Here is a 21,660-nt window from a genome sequence, read left to right on the forward strand (position 1 = left end):
CTATCATATGGATCTTACTACCTTGTGTGCAGTGTAGGTATATGGCTATATAGCTGTATACACACTACAGATTGATGAGTTTGACCGAATTTATGCTAATTACTATTCATTCTATCTAAACTGATTCATTTTTACAAGTCTCAACAAGCATTCCGCATGGAAACGCAAACTTTGCAACTTTGTAAGCAAGATTATGGCTATACTGTTCAGTATGGCATTATTTTAAATTCTGATATATCTTCTTTCAGTAACACTGGAAAGAATAACAACAAATACTGCTACTTATTCTTGTATATACAGACTCTCTCTAAAACTGTATGTTATATTGAAAAGCACTCACTTATGATGGTTAAATTTAATAATTCAAGCAAAGGTTTAGAGAGGAAGAGAGAAACAACTCCTATCCCTCTCCATCCACAAGTAAAAAATGAAATTAAATCCCTCTGCATCCTCGGGCGTATGTTAGTCATTCTGCCTTCCAGTTCTTCTAACGTTGCTTCATAATTAATGATAAGAATATAAGGAAATAAGATAGTTTTCAGTTGTAGAACCTACAGCACAAATAAAGCAAGTATCATGCCAAGTGTGTCCAAGGGCTTCAATGAATTTATCTCCAGCTTCAACAGGAAAATCACAGCCATGGCATTTTGTGCTGAACAAAGCAATATAATCTAAAATAAAACAAAAAGCAAACTTAGAACACTTTTAATATAATCACATTACATCTAAGAGAAACAAAGTTTCTAGAATATGTTCTTTTTTGGATTATCATTGCTCAGAATTCTTACTGCATTCACTGAAACTCTCCCATAAGGAAATTTGAGAGCTGCCTCTTTTCTTTGCTTATTCAAATACAAATTCAATGCAAAACCCCACACTGGTACAGCACTACAGTTGTCATTACAAGGATAGAAAACAAACACACAGAATTCAGGAAATTTAAAGCTGTGTTTCTCACAGTAGTTTTAAGTTAGCTTTAATGTATGCGTAAGCTACAAAGGACAAATATGGTCATACAAAATAAAGTCTAATGGCCAGTGACTGTTACCTTAAGGGTGGTGTAGAAGCATAAACCCAGTCATGGAGACTTAAGTTATGTTCTCTTTTTTAAAGCTGAAACATCATGCTTTTTCTGCATTAAGAGAGAATATTATAGTAATCCAATACTGTCTGGTTAATACAACTTCACTCTGAATATCAAGCTGGAATTTGGAATTGTTTTTCAAGACAAAATAATAGCAGAAATTCAAAAGGTATATGAAATTACTGAAAGTAATTTAGAGGTTATGGCAAGAGCTCCAATTTTAAAGGGCAGGTACCAAGTCAGTCATGCTGTGTATTTTTGGTTCTTTAGCAAGAGCTATTGTGATTTAGAAAATCTGATTGCACAGCCATAGTAAGGAARACATCACCAGAAAGAACTAGGCCAGGTGCACAGCTGATGGACAAGGCAAGGCTTACAGAGGGACTATCATTTTACCCTTATCCTGCTTCCAAAAAATGTCATTTGGATGCCCAGCTCCATTTATTAAATCATATTACTCTTTCCACAGTGTAGGGAAATCTGGCCTTTTCCTTTCTTAGCTTGCAAGTAGCAGTGTTTTTGATCCAGCATTCAAAAAACAGAAAACGTGCTGCATATCTGAGCAGAGCTACCCTACCCTTTCACGTATGGGTCGGTTTTAGGGGGAAGGAGAAGAACTTTTATTTCAAATAACAAAAGAGAGAATATGGGCAGCAACCCACTCATACTGTATGGAAGCACCACCAGGAGCCTAACAGAAGATCACCTTGCCCCAGTAACACGCAGATTTCTAGTGAGGAGGATCCAAGCAGGGCCCATCAGGGAAGCAAGGGAGATGGGGAGGGGGGAGGGAAATGGGAGGGAGACAGATGAAGGATAAATAGGTAAAGGAGAGAAATGAGGCAAGGCATTCTGGAGCGCAGGGAGACTCGCTCTGCCTGTATATTATAAATTTGAGGAAAATAGTGGGAAGCACTTGCACAGGCTGATAGTAGAGACAAGAGCCAAGATAGATGGGTAACTACTCCCCCCTCCCCCCCAGCAATTGCCTTGTTCTTACGTTGCTTCCATACAACATAAAGCACACGAATCCTGAGCAGAAGGGTCCAGTTTGCCATACCTTTCTCACAGTAAGGCTCTCCATCCTCCATGTGAAAGAGGCTATTCCCAAACGGCTTCTTACAAGCAGCACAGACAAAGCAACTTGTGTGCCAAGTCTGTCGTAGGGCATGCATCACCTCCTGCAAAGCAAGCAAACGACTCCAGCACAAAATAGCATGCACTGCATCTACCTGCTGGGGAACAAATACAAGGCACAGATGCCCTTAACTTCCCATTTTGTATCAGCATATTCCTCTCATCAAAAACAACAGATATGACAGCAATTAGGGTCCTTTGGAAGGAGAAGGAAATAGCACTGCCAGCCTTCTAGAACAATGTATTTGCCAAAATGAAACAACATAGTTCAGCCAGCTGTCTGTATCAACATGCCCAGTCATCACTGCAGGAGAGATTCCACACAGATTCAGCTTTTTTCTCCTCTGTTTTGACACTGTTAGTATGAACTCTTCACTGCAAGAATGTGATTTATTAAATTTAAATAAACTCTAAAGAGTAGTTTTCCCTCTAACACTAAGAAATGCATGCAGCGGATAAATGATTTTGAAGTCCAGTGTTTTCAAACCAACTTAATTAGGTGCTCATTTCTTTAAGCTTTTCACAAGAAATCTTTAAAAACTAGTATGAAAATAAAAAAAAAGTAATTGCGTTCTTAGATTTTAATCCATATGATTAGTGAAAATGAGTCTGTGGGTCTGTTCCTAGGCTATAGCACATACATTCATCTCAAAAAAAACAAAACAAACTACACAACTGATGCTTTCAACTGAAGAAAAGCTTGATACTGGACAAGTGGCAGTTTTTACACATTCCCGTGATGACTCATACCCTATGTTTTCACAAACACTGTAAACACCACTATAAATCACAGATGCAAAAATGGGCTGTCCTTAAGATGCCCACCATGCCCAATTGCTTTCTTCTCCCCTGTATGGATCCCCTTGTTTCCAAACAAGTATTTATGTGACTAAACCAAGGAACTGGCTTATTTTTGCCAGGATAGTTTAACCCGTATTGATTTTTAGTCATGTGTGCATGTGGCCACACAGAAGTTTATCCCAGACCAAGAAATGGATGGCACAGGTAATACAAAAGTGTCAGTATTGGAAGTAGTGAGAGAGTAACAACTTCTTTTGGCATGAATATCAGCTTACAGTATTCATGAAATCACAGATTCAGTTGTCCAATTTTGTTTGTTCACCTGAACTAATGCAGATTCAACAGCTGGGTTCTGAAAAATCTTCCTTTTTATTCTTTCTACGTAAAATTTACTTTGAACAGTACCTGGATTTTATCAGTTCCTTTCTTCTATCTGTTGTGGAACAATCTATTGCTGCTTCATTCTTATCCTGTCAAAACTGAAGTTCTGTAAGTCCCAAAGCTGCTATACTGAGCACGGTTACCTGCTAATTTGTTATTCTGACCGGTGCTCAAGAAGATGTTTGACAGAGTATCTACGTGGGATAGTCTAGATTTCAAAGGGCCAGATGTTCAACTGGTGTAAATTAGTTTAGCTTTATCAATTTCAATAAAATGACAAAGATTTATACCAGCTGAGGATCTGGATCCTATTTTATGTTGCTTCTGATTCAGTATGTAAATTTAAGAACCTCACTGAGCTAAGAAGGAAAGGAAAAAAAAAAAAAAAAAGAGAGAGAGAGAGAGGCAGCTGCTGGTATCTTTGCTATTTTCTTGCTGAAAATCCATAACAGAGAACTGATTTGTGCCATCATTAATTAGATAAGTCAGTACTCTGTTTTAAAATGTACTACTGACATGTAGTACACAGGGACTTGGTTGGAGCCAGAGCTCCACCACAAATGTCTGATGCTGCCATCCCTAATTAGCAACTGCAGAGGAAAGCATCTACTTTGCTGATATCCACATTTAGAGAGATATCAGAAGGTGAAGCCTAAGTAATGAAAACCAGTGTGATGCTCCTTGGTTTCCCATTTAAAAGAATCATGTCATATAGTCACAGTAACTGCATGCATAAATACACTGCTAAAATTAAATTATTTATTACCATCTATGTAGAGCACCATTTACTTGTATCTGAGTATGAATACATTAAGACAAAAGTGGCATCTAATTTTATCCTTCTAGAATTAAGATTTGTATTTATTCTATATTTTATTTTCTAACTATAATAAGTCAACAGAACTCCTCTGGACAGCTGTATTGCTAGTCAATAGTGAGGTGCAGTGAGAGGAATATGTCTCTTCCCAAGATCACTGACTTCTCTACAGAGCTTTAGATTTAAGATCTCTATTAAAAAGATATTCCCAGTTCAAATCTCTTATTACAAGGAAAACATAGATAAGAGAAACACACCGATCTGTGTTAAATAGCATCAAACAATTATCTGGAAAATGTTATTTATTTTACACTCGGAGAGACTGTAACTGGATTACATGCTCTGTCTATGAGTTAAATAAAGCCTAGAGGTATCCAAGATTTCAGTGTTTTATAATTTATTATAAAATTATTATAAATTATTATAAAAGAATGTATATTTCTCATTCTGGAATAATCAACAGGCTGGAAATTATTGTTTAAAAAAGAGAAAAGTTTGAAGATCTCTACTCACTACTTACAGTCGAAAGTTTTTCTAATTTCAGTGGACCAGAGAAAGGTTTCCACTAGTCATTTTACTTACCCCCATGATCTTAGTGTGGCATCTTGCACAGGTTGGTGCAAAGAACTGCTCATAACAGCGCTCACAGTATACACTATTCTGCTCTTCCACAAAGCACACATCAGCCAAGGAGGTCTTGCAGTAAGCACAATTGAATTCTTCTGGGTGCCAAGAGCGACCCATGGCTACCAGGAAAGGACCCCTGCAAATAATCATGATCAGTATTTTTGTAATACAAATAAGGTAAACAACTCTGATTACAAGCCCATTTGGCTAGACACTGCAAATGTGTAGCAAGCATTCCAGATGAATCATGAAGGTGCATATTAAAGTAAGATCCAGAAATTTGAATAGAAATGGTCTTTTCCAAGATTATTACTAAAATACTGCAAATTGGTTAAAATGCTTCATTACTGTTTAGACGTGTACCTTAGATTTTTAAAGAAACCGTTGAAAAAAATAATCACTTGTTTTCATATCTGCATGGTGATAAATGGTCTTTGTGACCAGCTGCAAAACATTTAACACAGTTCTTAAAAAGGACACAGAAAATATAGAAGTGTATAAATATAAGACTGCAGGAAAAGACCTAGAAGTTGCAATATACAAAATAAAGCTACTATTTGAAAATATGAGAAAGTAGGCAAATTTCCAAACTTATACACCACACTTCACAATAGCTCCTGAAGTCGCCTGCTTTCTTTGCACCTGAGACAGAACTGCATGCTGCATATTCTGAAAATACATCAGACTATCAGATGGCAACTTGCTGTTGATTATATAAGAAGGCACATTAAATTGTTTTTGGTGATTTACTTTTGACTGTAATTACATGTCGCGATTAGAATTTTATTCTTTTATTACTGGAGCCTTTCTGTTTCGGAATAGGAGGATAATCAGCAGATCCACACCACCAAACTAGCTCCTTCTAGTGAGCAAGGCAGTTGTTAAACGTGGATTAAAGTTGGTTAGCAGTCCACAGGGTAACAATGGGCACCAGTCCAGCAGAATGAATTGGGAAAGGAGAAAGGAGAAGCATGCTATGAATCACTGATAATAGAGTGCAAGCATTATCCTTCTCCAGACACAAAAGCAGCAATTACATTTGGCTGYTGTTTCAAAAAGTCTCATTCCTTTTCTCGCTACCATCCCCCTTTTTCCAGAAGTTGCCCCCGGAAATTCTATGTACCTCCTTCAAGAGGTACCTTGTGGACCAGAAACTTGTTTAAAAAACAATTTGTCACAGCATCCATGAAAGAATTAGCACGTGTAACTTCGTAGTGATAAAAAGTGAACCACACAATGATGAAACGAGCTCTGGAAATGTTAAATTAATGAAGCAGACAACAGACATCTCTGCTGGGTAATTTAACTGAGTCTTAGGCTCTGGGACTGTATATTAATGTACAATAACCACTCTCTCTGTAATACCTTCTTTTTTGCTTCATCCCTCTTCAAAACCTCCTGACCTTACCGAATTATGCTGTTACAGTGTCCACAGAGAGGAGTTCGGCTGCTGGCTGGAAAACGCTCAGCCCTCTGAATTGTTCCCCGGGCTATTGCAGGAGCCTGGGAAGAAGCTGAAACTGGAGATGGGTAAGTGGAAGTTGAGGCAGGAGATGGTACTGGAGCACCCCGTGGTAGGATGTTCTTGGTGACAGTGGTAGTGGTTTTTCCAGGTGCATATTTCTGGGAAAAGGAGTCATCTGTTACCCACGGAGGGCGGCTTGCAGGCTCAGCATTGGCAGGGGTGTAGGAATGAACTGGTGCTGGTGCTGTTTTAAGCATCCCAAAAGAAACCAGAAAGTATTTTAGTTTTTTTTTCTTCTGATGGCAAAACAGTAACACTTATCAAAGGGTATTCTACAACACAAGCAAAAAAAACAGCTTGAGATGACRTTTAATTATGGTCTGTCCCATTATCACTCATTAATTCTGGACTGAATCCAATGATATCATCACAATCTGACATTTTATCCACATACATCAAGGAAATCATTGCCTTCTGACTTTTACAGAATATATGGAGACCATATATTGTCTCATCTTTTCTGTAATACGRATGGATGTGATAATTTCAAAAATGCCATCTGATGTGTTAGGGTAGGTTAAAAATAGAAATGCCAGATCACATAGTGAAGTTCTATACAAAATTTCCCATAATTTTAGTAAAAAGTTATGCTTAAATTTTGACCTGATTAYGTTGGCCAAAATGCAGGGTTTTCCACAGATGTTACTATCATCTAGTTTATATAAAGTTTTACTTCTAGGTTTCTGAAGTACAAGAGGTTCACATAGGGAATACAAAGATGAAGAGCACTGGAAGCAATATTCAGGGAGCCAGTTCAGCTCACATGACCAGCAAGACAAAGCCAACAGCACTTAGAGGTAGGCYAGGCTTGCAGTTTTGACTGATCTTAGTTCAGTTACTGGCTCTGCCACAGACCTCTGGTAAAACTTCAAGCCAAGAGCAGTATCTCTGCCTCAGTTGCCATGTACAAAATAGAAAATTATACTTCCTTTCTTCTTCCCTTTGACCATCACGTAAAGTCTTTAATGCAAGAGACTGTCTCTGTGTTTGTATGCACCAGGTTCTAACCCTGGGTAGAGCTTTACCATACAAAAACAAGCAGAAGCTAGAGCCTGTACATRCCAAAAAGCCTTACCTTTCTCTTTTCAAAATGACAGATATAACATTGTGTAAGATTAAAGTTACTGCTATGAAACTACCCCGCTTTGCTGAGGATAGGAGCACTAAAAAGCAGCTTTTCCTTTGCAAGTGAAAAATTGGAGGAACAGAAGCTTGAAGAGTTGAAGTATTTTGGTCAAATGAGAGAGACAACGCATATGTGGGAAGAGAACTTAGGGCTCCTATGGTCCAGGTAAACACTCTCTGCAGCAGATCACTCAGCCAGCAAGATGATGGGCAAATATAGGATTTAAAATTTTAAGGGGACTGTAGGTAGAAAGGTGTTTCAACCAAAAAGAGGTTTCAGACTGTAACACAGACCTCTCAGGATAGCTAAGCGGTGAGATGATGTATTAAACACTCCTCCCTTAGCCCACATCCTACCACACAGAATAGCATACACTGATGATTGGGAATTACAGATGCTTTAATTGCATATTATATAAATAAATATGTATTTCATTTATATATAAATAAATATATATATATATATATATATATATATATAAATCTACTGCGATCACCCTAGTGACCTCTAATTTTCTTCTTTTTAGTGAGTTCAAAATAGAATCTAACGAATCGTTTTGATAAAACTTTTTTATACTACAGCATCAACAAATTTTCTGGTTCATAATCCCATATCCCACCTTAGCTTGAGGCTTCTTTTTTCACTTGGGAATGGTAAACAATGCTTAAAGATTTCAGAACAGAGTGTCTATATCCAATCTCTTTAAACCCTGAGGCTGTTGCTATTTATGTATTATGGTATTAAGCCAGTCAAAATTAGAAGGCAATATTTCATCTCTAATTGGCGAGTTCAAAAGGCTCCCACCTATGAGGCTCTGTAATTAAATAAGGTGACTTTCAGCTCACTCAGCTTTCTGAAGGGATTCTCCCTCCCCAAAAGCCAGTTCTTGTTCTTGCAAAGCATGGCAGTGCATTCCACAGAGCACCTAATAAAATGGTTAGATATTCAAATCCAGACTATCATAAGCGAAGAGACAGTGCAGTCCTTGTGGACAGTTGAGCTACAATTTTTAGGATGTCTTTTCCTATGACTGTCTTCAGTAAATTCAGCTTACAAGCTTACAACCTCTAAGTTTTTAATTTTTTTTCCTTATTCTCATAAATAGTATCAGTGTTYTGTTTTGTTTTTTACTAGTTTGTTTATTCTAATCAGTTTAGACAACACACGATTAATTTGGGTTCAGACTAATCTAGACCCTTTGTAGAATAATCTCTGGGGATGGGTATTTCTCTTTCATTCTCTCCACCTTCTATTTCCTCTTCCCTTTCTATTTGCCACTGTTAAGAAAGCAGTAAGATAAATTTTTTCCAGTTGCTGAAAGAAGATGCCAGGAGAATTACTGGAAAATGACAAATATTGGGTGTTTGCAACTGCTCTGAGTTCTCTGTAGTTAACTAGCTTTTCAGCTTTTATCATTTAACTTTAAAAGCTGGATTTATTAAAACATTTTCCCAAAGTAAACAGACTGGTATTATTATTGATTTCAAATAGCATCATTGCAAATTTGAACTTTGAAAAGTTCATTTGAGCTACTAAATCTAGCTACTACAGCAGCATCTAGCTACTGCCATACAAATTCACCTTATAGGTTTATGTATTTCAGAACCTTCCAGCACACACACAGCAGATAAAAGGTGCTGTCTGCTCCTAACAAAGCCTAGATTCAGTATATCAGAGGACAGAGTCTCAAAACATCATCCTTCTATCTACTTCCACTGAGTGGAAAAATAAATACCTAAAATGATTCAGTAACCCAACCTCTACCAACTTATTTCCCTCAGGCCTCTGCTTCTCCTACAGTACAAGAGAAAGAATGGGTTTTATTGTTATCTTGAGAGCATCGGAGAAGAGGTCTCTCTTAACAGCCATGGGAAAAGGCTGACTCCTTGCTTCCAAAGGATTTGGAATTYTCCCCTTCAGGGAGTGATGTTTTCCCTCCAGAAAAAAGGCAGGTTTCCAAATAGCAAAGTAAAGACTTGTGCAGTTTCCAGTGCTTTAGTCCTGCATCTTCTTTGCACAGTTCCCCCCCACCCTTTTCTTTTGTCTGTTAGTAGAACACAGTTGTTATTCTTAATAATAATTTTCCAGTAGCAAATGCAATTCATAATTACAATTGATTTGTCTTGCTTTACTCTTAGTAGCCTCATCCTTGAAACCCCAAATTTTTGCCATGTACTGTTCCAGTTTATAGTGGATGAGAAGCTGGATAATGTGACACAGTCCTTGTATGCATTTATAAGACAACACAATTCTTATTCAGAAGAGTTTATGGTATWAGAAGGAGGCCCATAACCTGTTATTTTAGTCTTGAAAATGTTTAGGATCCAGTGAAAAGTTGAGATCTGTGGGAATTTTCCACCGATTTCTAAATGGGTGGATCAGGCCTTCATACTTGAGCACTTGTATATACACGAGTACTCCCATTTGGACCTAAGGATTTAAAAGGAAAGCTCTCCTTTCTTGCCTTCAGCTATTTTGTTGCTTTGTAGTATGAAACTAGCATTTAGGTTGCTTGGAATATATGAAGTACTATTCTAATCTGGGATAGCGTATGATAAAGCAAGACACAAGTACTTCCTGCCACCTAGTGGACTCTGTTCAGAAAAGAAATCTGTGTCTTTTAAGAACAGGTTATGAAATGTGAAGGACACGTAAGAGAGAAGATTTCAGTTTACAGTTTTCCTTACAGGTACAAGAAAGAGATATTTAGCAGCAGAAAATGCCCATTAGGATTAAATTGGTCAAAAGTATTCTCTCTTTGCTATAAAGTGTAGATTTATTGATTCCTCCCATATGAGCCAGATACTCAGCTGCCATACAGCAATGGAGTTTCATCTTGAGATCAACTCCAGTGTAAACAACATTTAGCTCGACTATTTTCGATCTGAGAAAGATTAAAATAGTCCTTTAAATCTTCCTGGTGATTGATGGAGGTTATTGCATATATGGGGCTTCTGGTGGGTGTTTTAATCTCAAAATTGGTAGCACAGATTTTTAAAGGAAGTTAGGCATCTCATTCCCATTAATACTAAAGACTAACATAAAGGAATCCTTCTTCTAAAAATTCTCTGTCTAATATCAATTATACATTGTTATGAATTTTCTCCTGTCCTCTGGAGTACATTATATCGTTTCAGCACTGACAAAATTAAAGTTTTCCCATATGCACAGAGGCAATACAGACATGTGAAGTGTGTTCACCGTACACAGTGACACAGAGGACAATTTCCATACTGTGCATTTCAAATCTTCATTGTGAGGCAATGGGGCTCAAACTCAGCAATGTAAAGAATTACAAAGATGCCTGCCACATCAGAAAACAAAAGCACTGCTTCTTATTCCAAGTTAATTCAACAGCCAACTTTCTTTCTTAACTGATATTGCCACTAATTTATTTCTGTGGCAGGTCTCTGTATTAAGAGCTGGAGTTATACTTCTCCCAGCTGAGTATGCAGGGTAGCATCAATCAGTTTATTTAGGAGATATTTTGACTTGCCACCTAGTTTGCTCTGAAAAAAAAGTAACTGCATCTGGCTTCAGTGAGAATACTGTACATGCTGGCATATACAACCAAAAATAAATGAGGAGAATCTGAAACCCTTTATTGAATCTGAGACTTCCAAATAACTTACTGTAGTTTGAGTTGGGTTTTTCCATATTTATGTTTCAAACACAAAGATCAATCAATTGATCAATMTGTCTGAATAATTTTCTACCTTGGTTCCATTCCAGTAGGTCAAGAGATAAAGCACCGCATAAAAGATAGTGTTTGAGATTGTTAGGCTTGTTGGCCTTTGCATCGTTACTTGACTATTAAGCTATAAATCAACTTCTTAATTCTCTTGCTGAGATCAGAATAAATTCATTTTGAAATGAATTGCATTTATTTTGCTGCCTCATTGAATTTGGTCATTTTGAAGGTTCATATTTTGGTCATCAATGGTTTTGGAAGTTCACTCCATTTGTAACACATTAATATAATGGGAATTTTAATAGCAGCAAGGAGCAGATTTTCCATGTGAATGAATAATGAAATATATTCCTTCAGTAATTGGATCTGTGGGAAATGTGAGCATAGCATTACAAAGTACTTTAATAGGTCATTCTCTATTATTCTCCAAATATAAAACTCTCTATATTCTCCAAATATAAAACTGAGTTTGAGAAGCTCAACATATGGCCTTATCTATTTTGCAACCTTCACTTATTTTATCTCCTTCCTGAAGTTTGCATTCTTAAACCATTTTATCAATACTGATGTGTCCTTGGATTGCTAACTGAGTGTACTGCTATTTTGCTAATGTATTTATTTTGAAAAGGTAGACTACATGTTTTTCTTACAGACTTTTCCCTTGCTTTTCTTCTTCCTCCATCCACTCCACATAATCACTTCAAAGCAGAACAGAATACTTAACCTTGAGATAATCTGAAGCAAAACTCTAGCAAATCAGGAGCATTTGGCTCCTTGCATGTAATAAATCTTTCCTGATGTGCGTGTGTCCTGTAACAAAAACTGCATTTTCTTTACAAAAAACTGCTGGAAATTATCCTGAATCCTTTCAGAAATTGAAGTTACCTTACCTGGCTGGTAGACAGAGGGTTTTATGCTGGCAGTAGTGACAACCCTTGGTTTTGAAGTAGTAGAAGCAGGACTTTCACCATAACTTGCAGAAACTGGTGTTGGTACATAGGATTGGCTTGTGTTTCTAAAAGCAAAATGAAGCTATGAGCAACTTTATAAACAGCAAGAGTTACTGACTGTGAAATCAAGAGATCTGGCAGCTTTCATAATACCCTGGGGTGCTGTCCTTGAGRGCTACAGAAAGAATGTTGTGATATTCGCAAGTCTTCAGCATTGGTAAGGAAGACTGGTAATTTTCTAGAAAGAAAAACTAGCCAAATAACAACTTTAAATAATCCGGAATTGCTGTTGTTGTCACAGAAGATAACTTACTGAAGGAACACGATGGACTTATTAAAAATACTCTCAGTTTAGCAAGGTATTGGACTTCAGAAATATGCATACTACATTTGTCTTTTCTTTCTTTTTACATGCAAACAGGCYTGCTCTGTTCTAAATGAAATCAATGAGGGATTTCTTGATGACATAAAGATGATACTGGCTCAAAAGCACAATATATGGAATTTAATTATTTCTACTAACATTTATAAGCACTATATTGTTTTGAAAAACATTGGAGTGGCCTTTGAAAAGCATTTCTGAAACTAAATCTTTTCCATATTCAGGCTGAGACCAAAATTTACATTGATTTTTCTAATGTTTGGATTCAGTTAATCCAAAAGCTTGTGATATGTAATACRATGATTTCATTTTTGTGTTCATAGATTAATAACCTTTTCTCAGGGTTCCAAACATCACTAAGGATTTTTTTCCCCCCTCCATTTTATGGCTTAAATGGTGATCCTCAGTTTGATTATAGTAGAACATAGAAGTGTATGCCTCTTCTACTTGCTTATTATTTAGGATGATTCTGTTTGTCGTAAGTTTGCTTCATAAACTGCTAAAAGAGCACTACAAGCAAGAAAAGGAAGTGGGAATAAAGCAGTACAAGGAAGGGAGGCAACASATAGTGAGATTTACTGGGATTTCTACAGTACTGAACATCCTTCTTACTCATAATGCCATACTGTTTCATATTTTTCCCTTTCAGGCTTACCATTTCATTGAGCCAGATCCCTACCCATTTGTTGTGAAGGGTTTATGAATTATGTCTATAGTGGCTTTTTCTATAGAAGAAGGTTTGTCAGCATAAGAAAAGAAGAAATGTCCTGCTTTGCCAGACCAATGGTTCATCTTGACAGCTACTTTCTCCAACAGTGAAAACAGATGCTATCTGGGGAAAACATGTTATAATTCTTACATATAAGAAAACCAGTATGTTCTTTCCAGTACAGGTAAAAGGCATACTGGCAATTTATTTAATCTAGGTAGTTAGAACTAGCAATGTATCTATTGCTATAATGACTATAACTAGTTATTTCTATACCTAGTCTAYGACTTTAACAAAGTGGATTTGGGTCCACTGTGCCATGAGTGGACAAGAATCAAAGACAAASTATTTCAGTGGGTTTATATTCACCATAAGTTCTCTCTAGAACTGTGTCATGATTTTTTTTAACTGTCAAAGCTGTTCTAAGTAAAGTGGGACAGCTGGTGTTATCAGAAACAATATTCATTTTATTTCCCACTCTTAGCATTTGTTGATCCCTCCCCACATTACAATGCACTGGTCAGAATGTCATTGTTCCTTACTGAAGCACAGCCAGGAAGAGGTGCACTGGGTTTGCATACAGCTTTTCCAAAGGCCTTTAACTGAAATAAACACTACCTAAAGATTTTTTATYGTTTCAAAATCTACCATTCAAGGAAAATTAGACTGAAAACTAGTAAATTATACTTACCTTTAGAGGACTTGTCATCGATATTTACTATGTACAGTAAATGTTTTAAAATCATGTGTGTCATAAAGCCTTAATTTGAAATAGCACACACTTAGTAATGGCTACTCCCAGATAAAGTGGTTCATTAGTTGGAAGACTCATTCCTAGCAGTCTTGATGGACAAAATACATAATGAATTGCTGAGTCAAATTAATGATATTTAGACTGTCATGAAGGAAAATGCTTATTCAGAATTGTTTTAAAAAGTTTAAAGCGYGATAAAACCATGCCACTAGATTTCCTTGTATACTCAGGGAAATGAAGTTGAAAACAAAAACACAAAAATCAAAGTACCAAAATCATCACAAAATTAAAAAAGTCAACTACTGAACTCTTTTACAAGTCAAACTGGTAATACATATTAAATATAGTGAGGAAGGGTAAAAAGGCTTCTCAGAGAGAAATAATCATTAAGGGGTTTAGTGAAGTTAAGTCAGCCTTCAAAAGATTTATCAGATACAATTTCTTCTAAAGAAAGGGAAATAGTGGGTAACAACAACAAAAGAGTATGTCCCAAAGGCTGAAGATGTTTTAATGGAAYAGTAAGCAATAGCACTTTAAAAAGCAATGAAAGCATTCTTACTGAATCTATCTGTAGTAGCCAATGGCAGCAAATTAAATACTGGCTCTGAAAAGTATTAGTTGTCAGAAAGAGTAAATATTTCTAAGCAGATCATTTTTATGTTAATACTTCAATATGGGTCTGCTAGCAGCAGTAAACTGGCTTGTTAAGTGCTTTTAATGTACAGTAGCTGCACAAAATAACATTTTTATACCTCTTTTTCGACTGGTAGCTGATGGAGGTGGAAGAATGCCGGTTGAAACTAAAATGAGACAAAAATTGTATTTGAAGAAAACGTATGAAGAAAATTAGGGTATCTTGGCCTGGAATTATTTTCCCTATAAATAGGAAATATACTTAATAAATGCTAAAGTAAACAACGTGTAATTTTTTTAGGGWTTTAAAATCATTTAAGAACAGTACTACAACACGTTCTGCTTATCTTCTTTAAACTAGGAATCATATTGATTCCCTCAATAAAAGGGAAGAGAAATAAATGAGCTGACTATATTGCTCTGAAAGTCACTCTCATCCAGTTTTGCTAATTCTTGAATTATAAAATTCTAATTCAACCTCTGGACAGTATACTTTGACATTTACAATTGATTTGTATTAGCACAGAAAAATAAATATAAGTGTGGGGTTTTTTTTGTCATTGTCATAAGCTTAAGCCACATCACATCTTAAAAGCCAACCCTGAATGAAACAAAGTTCAAAGATCAGCTAAGTTTTTAGTGGGGCAGCAAGAAAATTCCATAGAAAGACAAGTAGAAAGCATCTGAAGCAACTGCATCAAGCTACTAAGTTCAACTTTCCCCTTTCAATACTGCTCTACTGTGCATATACTAAACTGTCTTAGATGGGTAAGTAGCTTTTTATTTGGGGAGGGGAGGGGAACAGCATCATTTTAGAATTCTGTTATGCAATCTTCAGGACTCCTTTGGGTAAATACAAAAAGTATGTAAAGGTCTGCACAACATATATCCGAGAAGTAACAGGAATCAGAATGAATGCAGCTCCTGTCCAAATGCCCAGCGCAGAGCTGCACAGCAACTATCGCATCCCACAACAGCATAGGCTGCGCCTGTCAGAACYGTCAGGAGGACCCTATCACACACCAGTGATTCCTTTAATTTGGGGCAGAAGGGTTYTTCCTTTCTCTTACCACAGAAACACAGTGCTTGGATTAAAACCTTAAAATCACAGAACCTCCACCTTCCTTTCAGAGCCATAATCCTAACTAATACCTCCTCCTGCAGTTATAGTCCTGGATTGCTACCTCACTAGTTACCCTGCTTTTACCCTCCAGGTGGAATAACCAATTGCATAAAGAGCTTTGTGGCTTATTTAAAACTCCTGCTGTGCTTTCTCCTTTGTAAGTAAGATCCAAAGCAAAAAAAGTAAGTTTATCACTGCAGATTTAAAAATAAGGGAAACAGATGATCAGTTAAGGATTAACAACATACTTCAAACATTCTTCTTTAGGAACACTATAAAGATTTTTCTAATGTTAAATGTCTTGGATACAGTCTTGCTCATAGAAGCAAAATCACTATAGAACTGATCTACTTAAGTTTAAAATTGGATTTAATTAGTTAAGGATATTGATCAAGAAATTCTCTGACATTTTCTTAGTGGGCCTTTCTAAGGGATCTAAGAGGGAGAAAACCCCCAAACAACCCCAAACCAACAAACAAAAAACYTAGTGGATCAATGGTGGCAAAATCTCAGGCCCACTCAGGGCCTGAATATGTTTTACAAGACAGGGATACTGTTAAAATAAAGCCACCCACATTTAATTTTGACCTAAGAATTACAGAAACTACTACAATTCCCTGATGGTACATGTCAGAGATGAAACTAGATTTTTAAATCTGTGTTTTAGCATTTGAAAGCCTATTTCTAAATGAAAACAACCAGATGTTTAACAATTTGAAATAAAAATGAACTTAAGAGCCAGTTCTAGGTCCCCATTTTTGAATACAGTAGCTATAACATTTGATAATTTAAAACAAATAAACAAGGAAATAGTGTGCCGAGAAAGAACCAGCCTCAGTTGCTGCACAATCATGCAGTAAAAGTTTGCTTCTTGTACCCGTTTTTCAGGGAACCAGTTTTATACAGGTTTGAGTTCCTGATTCGACCCTATGTCCTAAGGCTTGTTGCATTACTGAGCTTCCAAGAGAGAAGTCAGCTAAGATCATAGCATTTGCCTGCTGGTAACAACCTGAAGCACGTGTCAGCATGACACCCGAGTCTAACCTGTTGCCCTGCCTGTGTGACTGTTCAAAGGCTGAAAAGCTTCTCCCCTTGTATCCAGCCAGAACCTCTCTTCTTTCAATTTATGTTCGCTCTCTCTTAAGTATTGGTCTTTGTGTTGGAAGGTAATGCCTTCGTATTAGAAGGCTGCTGTTAGCTCCCCCTGCCCACCTCACCCCAAATCCTTCTTCTCCAGGCTAGGCAAGACTAATTCCCTCAGCCGCTTCTCTCTGGACAAGTGCTCCAGGCCCTGATCATCATAGTGACCCTCCACTGGAACTGTTCCAGTTTATCACTATCTTTCTTGTACTGGGAGAGCCAAAACTGGACACCACACTCCAGAAGCGGTCTAGTGACTGCTGAGTAAAGGAGGATAATCACTTCCCTCGACCTATTGGCTCTGCACCCATTAACAGAGCCCAGGGCATGCTGCTGGCACATGTTCAGCTTGCTGTCTACCAAGACTCCCAGGTCCTTTCAAATGGACTGGGAAGGGTAAAATGATCCATGCCATTCAAATGCACAAGATAAAAGCCATTTAAATTGAAAAAAAAATTTCAATTTTAAAAATTCAAGGTGTTCTTGTTCATATTCTTCACTGATTCAAGCTGTGATTTTGTAAGGTGCTCTTTGCACCATTACRTTTCACATTCACTAGTCCACACAGACACATAACTACAAATGAATTTATTACTATAAATGAATTTATAGTTTCAAGGCCTCACCCTACTTCCTCTCTCCAGAGGAAAAGATATGAAATAAAAGTGGAAAGGATAAAAGCTCAAAAAAGAAATAATATTAATCTAGTGCTATAATAGCCATGCAATTAGTTTCAATAAATGATAACTTTTTATACTAGTTTATTACTATTGATTAGAAGTTATTTGTAACAGTTACTGATTACAYGTCTGTCTTCACCTTGTCAGACAACTTCACAGAAACACAAAAACAAACTTCAAAAGGAATTTTAATTTCAGAAGCAAGTCTATTTCTTAAAACTGAAAATTTTAATTTTAGACATTTTAAAAGTCTTATGTCTTCTTTAGCCCTCCCTTTATATCTTCCTATTCACGATACTGAGGAACAGAAATTGTCAATGGATAATAGAATACTCTTTCGTTTCACTGAAGTGTAAAAATGCCTTTGTAATACAGGATAAGCAATAAATAAACCTGACTATGGTTTCACCAGTGAAATCCTAAAAATGAATTATGCAACATATTTATGATTTTATCTTTCTGTTCACCCCCAAAATTGTTCATTAAACGAGTCTTTTGTTATCCGATTATCTTATTGAAGAAAAAGAACTAGTGCTGTTTTTTTGTATGAAATCAATGCTTAGCCCAGTGTGAAGTGCATATATTACAGAGATAACAAAATGAAATCATGAAAGCTTCAGAGATCTATTAGTTCTTACATATAATTCTCACTGAAGCTAACAAAATACCTAAGCAAGCCTCTTCTGCAGGTGTACAAAAATACAACTATCATAACAGAATTTGCATGTGTCCTAAGGTACAGACTGACAAAATGTGACTAAATGTCCTCTGACTTGCTAAAGTGGTAATCAGGGCTTCAGTTTGTTTTCATGTTTCAACTGATGGATGCATTTCAGTCCTGAACTTAGAGGAATACTATCACCGAGTCTCTTCTGTAGTTCAAAGAAATAAACAGGTTTTGCATGCCAGTGTTATAAACAAGCTCAAATAGCACAGTTACTGTTCCTTATGAAGCAAGGGACTTTCTTTGGTTTAAGTCTTTGGTTTATCAGTCTCCTACAAGAACTATGTAGGACACTAGTCTCATATAGATATGTGATCATTCCAATTTATTAACACAGAGATTTGGGAAAAACAGCACTGGATGAGATATCCACATTTAAGAGTCTAATAACAGCACAGAACTGAATGAAAATGCGGTGTAAGGATTACTTCTGAAATGCACTGAGCCCTCAATTTCAAAATGAGGTTCTCATAAGGTATTTTATGTTTGACACATACATATAATGAATTCCCTAAATAACTAATCGCTCCTGAATCTTGCAAGYTCATTCATAAAATTAGATGTCAATGCCAGTAAAACGACCCTTGCAAGACCACTAGTCTATTCTTACCTCYTATTCTTGGTGACATTCACCATCTCCATAGTTTAAAGGAAGCTAAAGTTATGATTAGTGTACTTCCACTCAAATAAACAAAATTACATCAGCAATTAGTTTTACTTCTTATGCTTTAGCACCTGCATAAGGGAATTACAGAAACAAAGCCAGGTTTACATCGTAAACTTTCTTTTCTGTTCTATAGCTTTTCGTTTAATTCATTTCAGTGGCGCGAAGCCATCTGAAATACTTTCAAGTACATATGTTTGCACAGCTTTTTTCCTGATGTTTTCTATTATACTCTTGAGAGGGATCATTATACTTTTTGGATTGTAGCCTTCAAACTTAACGTGCTTTGTTCATTTTAAGCAGCACCTCTCGGTGACTCTTAACTGTCCTTTTATAGTAAGATAAAGAGACAMATGGATAATTATTATCTCAAATGTATTACTGACTCATAGTCTCTGTTTTTGAAGACTGTACTTAAATAATGAATCTTAAAAACTGGTAGTTTTCTCCCTGTTAGTCTTGACAAAGTGTTAATGAATGGAAACAATGAGAAAGCTTAGCAGTGAGATAACAGAGCAGCAGTCTTTGTTTCTAGTGATAGATCTACCTTTCCCTATAACTGGTCTGTCACTAGTCATGGTTTAAAAGAGTAATACAAGAAGATCCATGATTCTTTGAAAGTGGACCAGCTGGTCAAATTATGATCCTGTGTTCTCATCAAGAAAAAAAAATTGTCATCATCACATTCTCTTTAGACAAATACTTTCATTTTAAGATGGCAAAAGTAGCACAAACCAACTGACTGGAATACCTCTGTTCACAGGCAATCTTTTGATCATATATTCTAAGTCTAAAACATCAAGTTTTTCCTAGTTCAGTTTTCATGTGAAAGATCAAACAAGAAGGCTGTTCCATTAAACATGTCACAGTTTTCAATACTCTCTGTCAAGCCAACCTCTTCAGAAGCTGTAAACTTTAAASTGGAGAGAATAATACCAAATAAAAACAAAGTAAGTAAGAAGAAAATGAAGAGAGCTTTACAAATATACCTAGACTGAGATGAGATAGCAGATGAGATAGTGGAAGCTGCTAATGACATGTTCTTGGACSCAAGAAAAGGCTTAGGTTGTGAAAGAGAGCTGGGGGCTGCAAGCACTCTGCAGAGGACACAGTAAAAGTGTGAAAGCATGTACCAAATAATTTTACAGGGATAACGAAATAACAATATCAGAATTGAGCTTTGACTAAGTTCAGATACAAGATGACTGCTGCGTAGTTACCAGCAACATGTGTTTTCTGTGGCACACCTCTGGAGACTTACAGAATAGTATAACCATGCATATCCCTACAGAACACAAGACAAAACGCACACATGCAAAATTTTTAAACTYGAGTCTGCTGGTAATGAAGAAGAGCAGTATTTCAGGAGAGAACTTTTGTCAGTGATGYATGTTTTTCCTGCAAGAAAGGAATATGTTTGCGTCTGAACTCAAGCTAARTATTTTAGAAGGCAAGTAGTACCAGACTAAAGATTCTCATATTTAATACCCTTGTGATCAGTCAAGGAAAGTCATTAGCATGATTAGTTTAATGGAGTAATTTTTGAGGCCTATATTAGGCAATACATTTTCTTCATATTACAGTTTAACCTGAGAAATATAATTACGTAACCTGTATTGTTATTTCATGTGAAAATGCCTTTCAACACAGTTCAAAACTGCAGTATAATACCTTATTTGAACCTCCTTTGCTGGCTGAATGTTTGACTTCCTTGAATTGGAAAAAAAAATACTGAGTCCAGTAGGCCATGGCTAGGAAAAAACTGACTAAAATGAGAAACCAAATAGCTGGTATACATAAACATTTTAAGTGAACTGGCAAAAACTGAACAAGAAACAGAGGCCAAGACAGTATTTCCAAGCAAATTACACAACTCTAAGATAACACAGACTACATCTTAGGTTTCAGTTATTTAAAATGGTTTGTTACTGAAGGTGTGTTTTCTCCTTCAACGTCTAAAGCATGCTAAAAATATATACCTTTTAAGAATATTCATGTTGCAAAATGCCTAACAAGGAAAGAAAACACRCACAAAATGAATTCATCTTACTCCTTCAATGATTGCTGTAATGTAAATGACAACAGTACAGATCTCATCCATCTCTTCACAGACTCAGTCTGATCACCTCTGATATGCAACTGCAACTCCTACTGTAATACAAGTATATACGAACGTGTACCTCTTTGAAACTCATGTTAACCCTACAGTTAAATTGTATTGGATTTATCTACTGTTGTTTTTCTTTCATGAGATTTATTGGCTTAATACTTTGAGAGCTGCTGATCATCAAATGTGTGATTTTATTGACATATTGCTCATTGTTTAACCCTGGTTCTACTGAAATGTGCTACAATATGGTAAACTCAATCACATGATGAAACTACATGCTACAATTTTCCATTTTGCATCATGCTTTAGGAACTTTAAGAAAAGAATTTTCATTCACCCACTGAAATTACTGTGAAGATTTTTCTTTTTTAATAGTGGGGGGGTGGGGTGGGAGAAATCATTCTTATTTTTAACCCCAGACTTGCTTTTTGGAAATCTAAATCATATCCCAGATATAAAGCCATTTTTTTCTTGTTTTTCTAGGCAAGTTTTATTTTGCAAACATAAACAACACGCTTCAGCATAAGAAACAATACCAGAATATATAAAAGCATACAAATAGGCTACAGCTCTTACATACTACATGCTTAACTTAAGAATAC

At 36.4% G+C, this 21,660-nt stretch overlaps 1 protein-coding gene and 1 long non-coding RNA gene across 15 annotated transcripts in view; one reads left to right on the forward strand and one right to left on the reverse strand.

Annotated features, from left to right (window-relative positions):
- Positions 1-21,660, forward strand: part of LOC146585033 (uncharacterized) — a 41,461-nt gene that overhangs the window by 16,588 nt on the left and 3,213 nt on the right. The window contains exons 2-3 of one of the 2 annotated variants that reach the window (XR_014898090.1): positions 6,274-6,377; positions 21,542-21,660. This is a non-coding gene — a long non-coding RNA (uncharacterized LOC146585033). The remainder of the gene's footprint in view (positions 1-6,273; positions 6,378-21,541) is intronic. The other variant, XR_014898089.1, reaches the window with a different exon arrangement.
- The window catches only part of LDB3 (LIM domain binding 3), a 122,189-nt gene that overhangs the window by 6,210 nt on the left and 94,319 nt on the right, over positions 1-21,660 (reverse strand). For 9 of the 13 annotated variants that reach the window (XM_085323694.1, XM_085323693.1, XM_085323692.1 and 6 more), the window contains 6 exons: positions 14,737-14,784; positions 12,080-12,204; positions 6,256-6,556; positions 4,803-4,983; positions 2,145-2,265; positions 556-671 (listed from right to left, as the gene is read on the reverse strand). In XM_085323694.1, coding sequence (XP_085179820.1) covers positions 556-671; positions 2,145-2,265; positions 4,803-4,983; positions 6,256-6,556; positions 12,080-12,204; positions 14,737-14,784 — 892 coding nt within the window. Of the gene's footprint in view, positions 1-555; positions 672-2,144; positions 2,266-4,802; positions 4,984-6,255; positions 6,557-12,079; positions 12,205-14,736; positions 14,785-19,937; positions 20,046-21,660 lie in introns of all 13 variants that reach the window. The other 4 variants (XM_085323705.1, XM_085323704.1, XM_085323700.1 and 1 more) reach the window with 2 other exon arrangements.

The sequence above is a fragment of the Rhea americana genome, unplaced genomic scaffold (assembly GCF_003343005.1).
Source record: "Rhea americana isolate MKP2758 unplaced genomic scaffold, rheAme1 scaffold_86, whole genome shotgun sequence".
NCBI lineage: Eukaryota > Metazoa > Chordata > Aves > Rheiformes > Rheidae > Rhea > Rhea americana.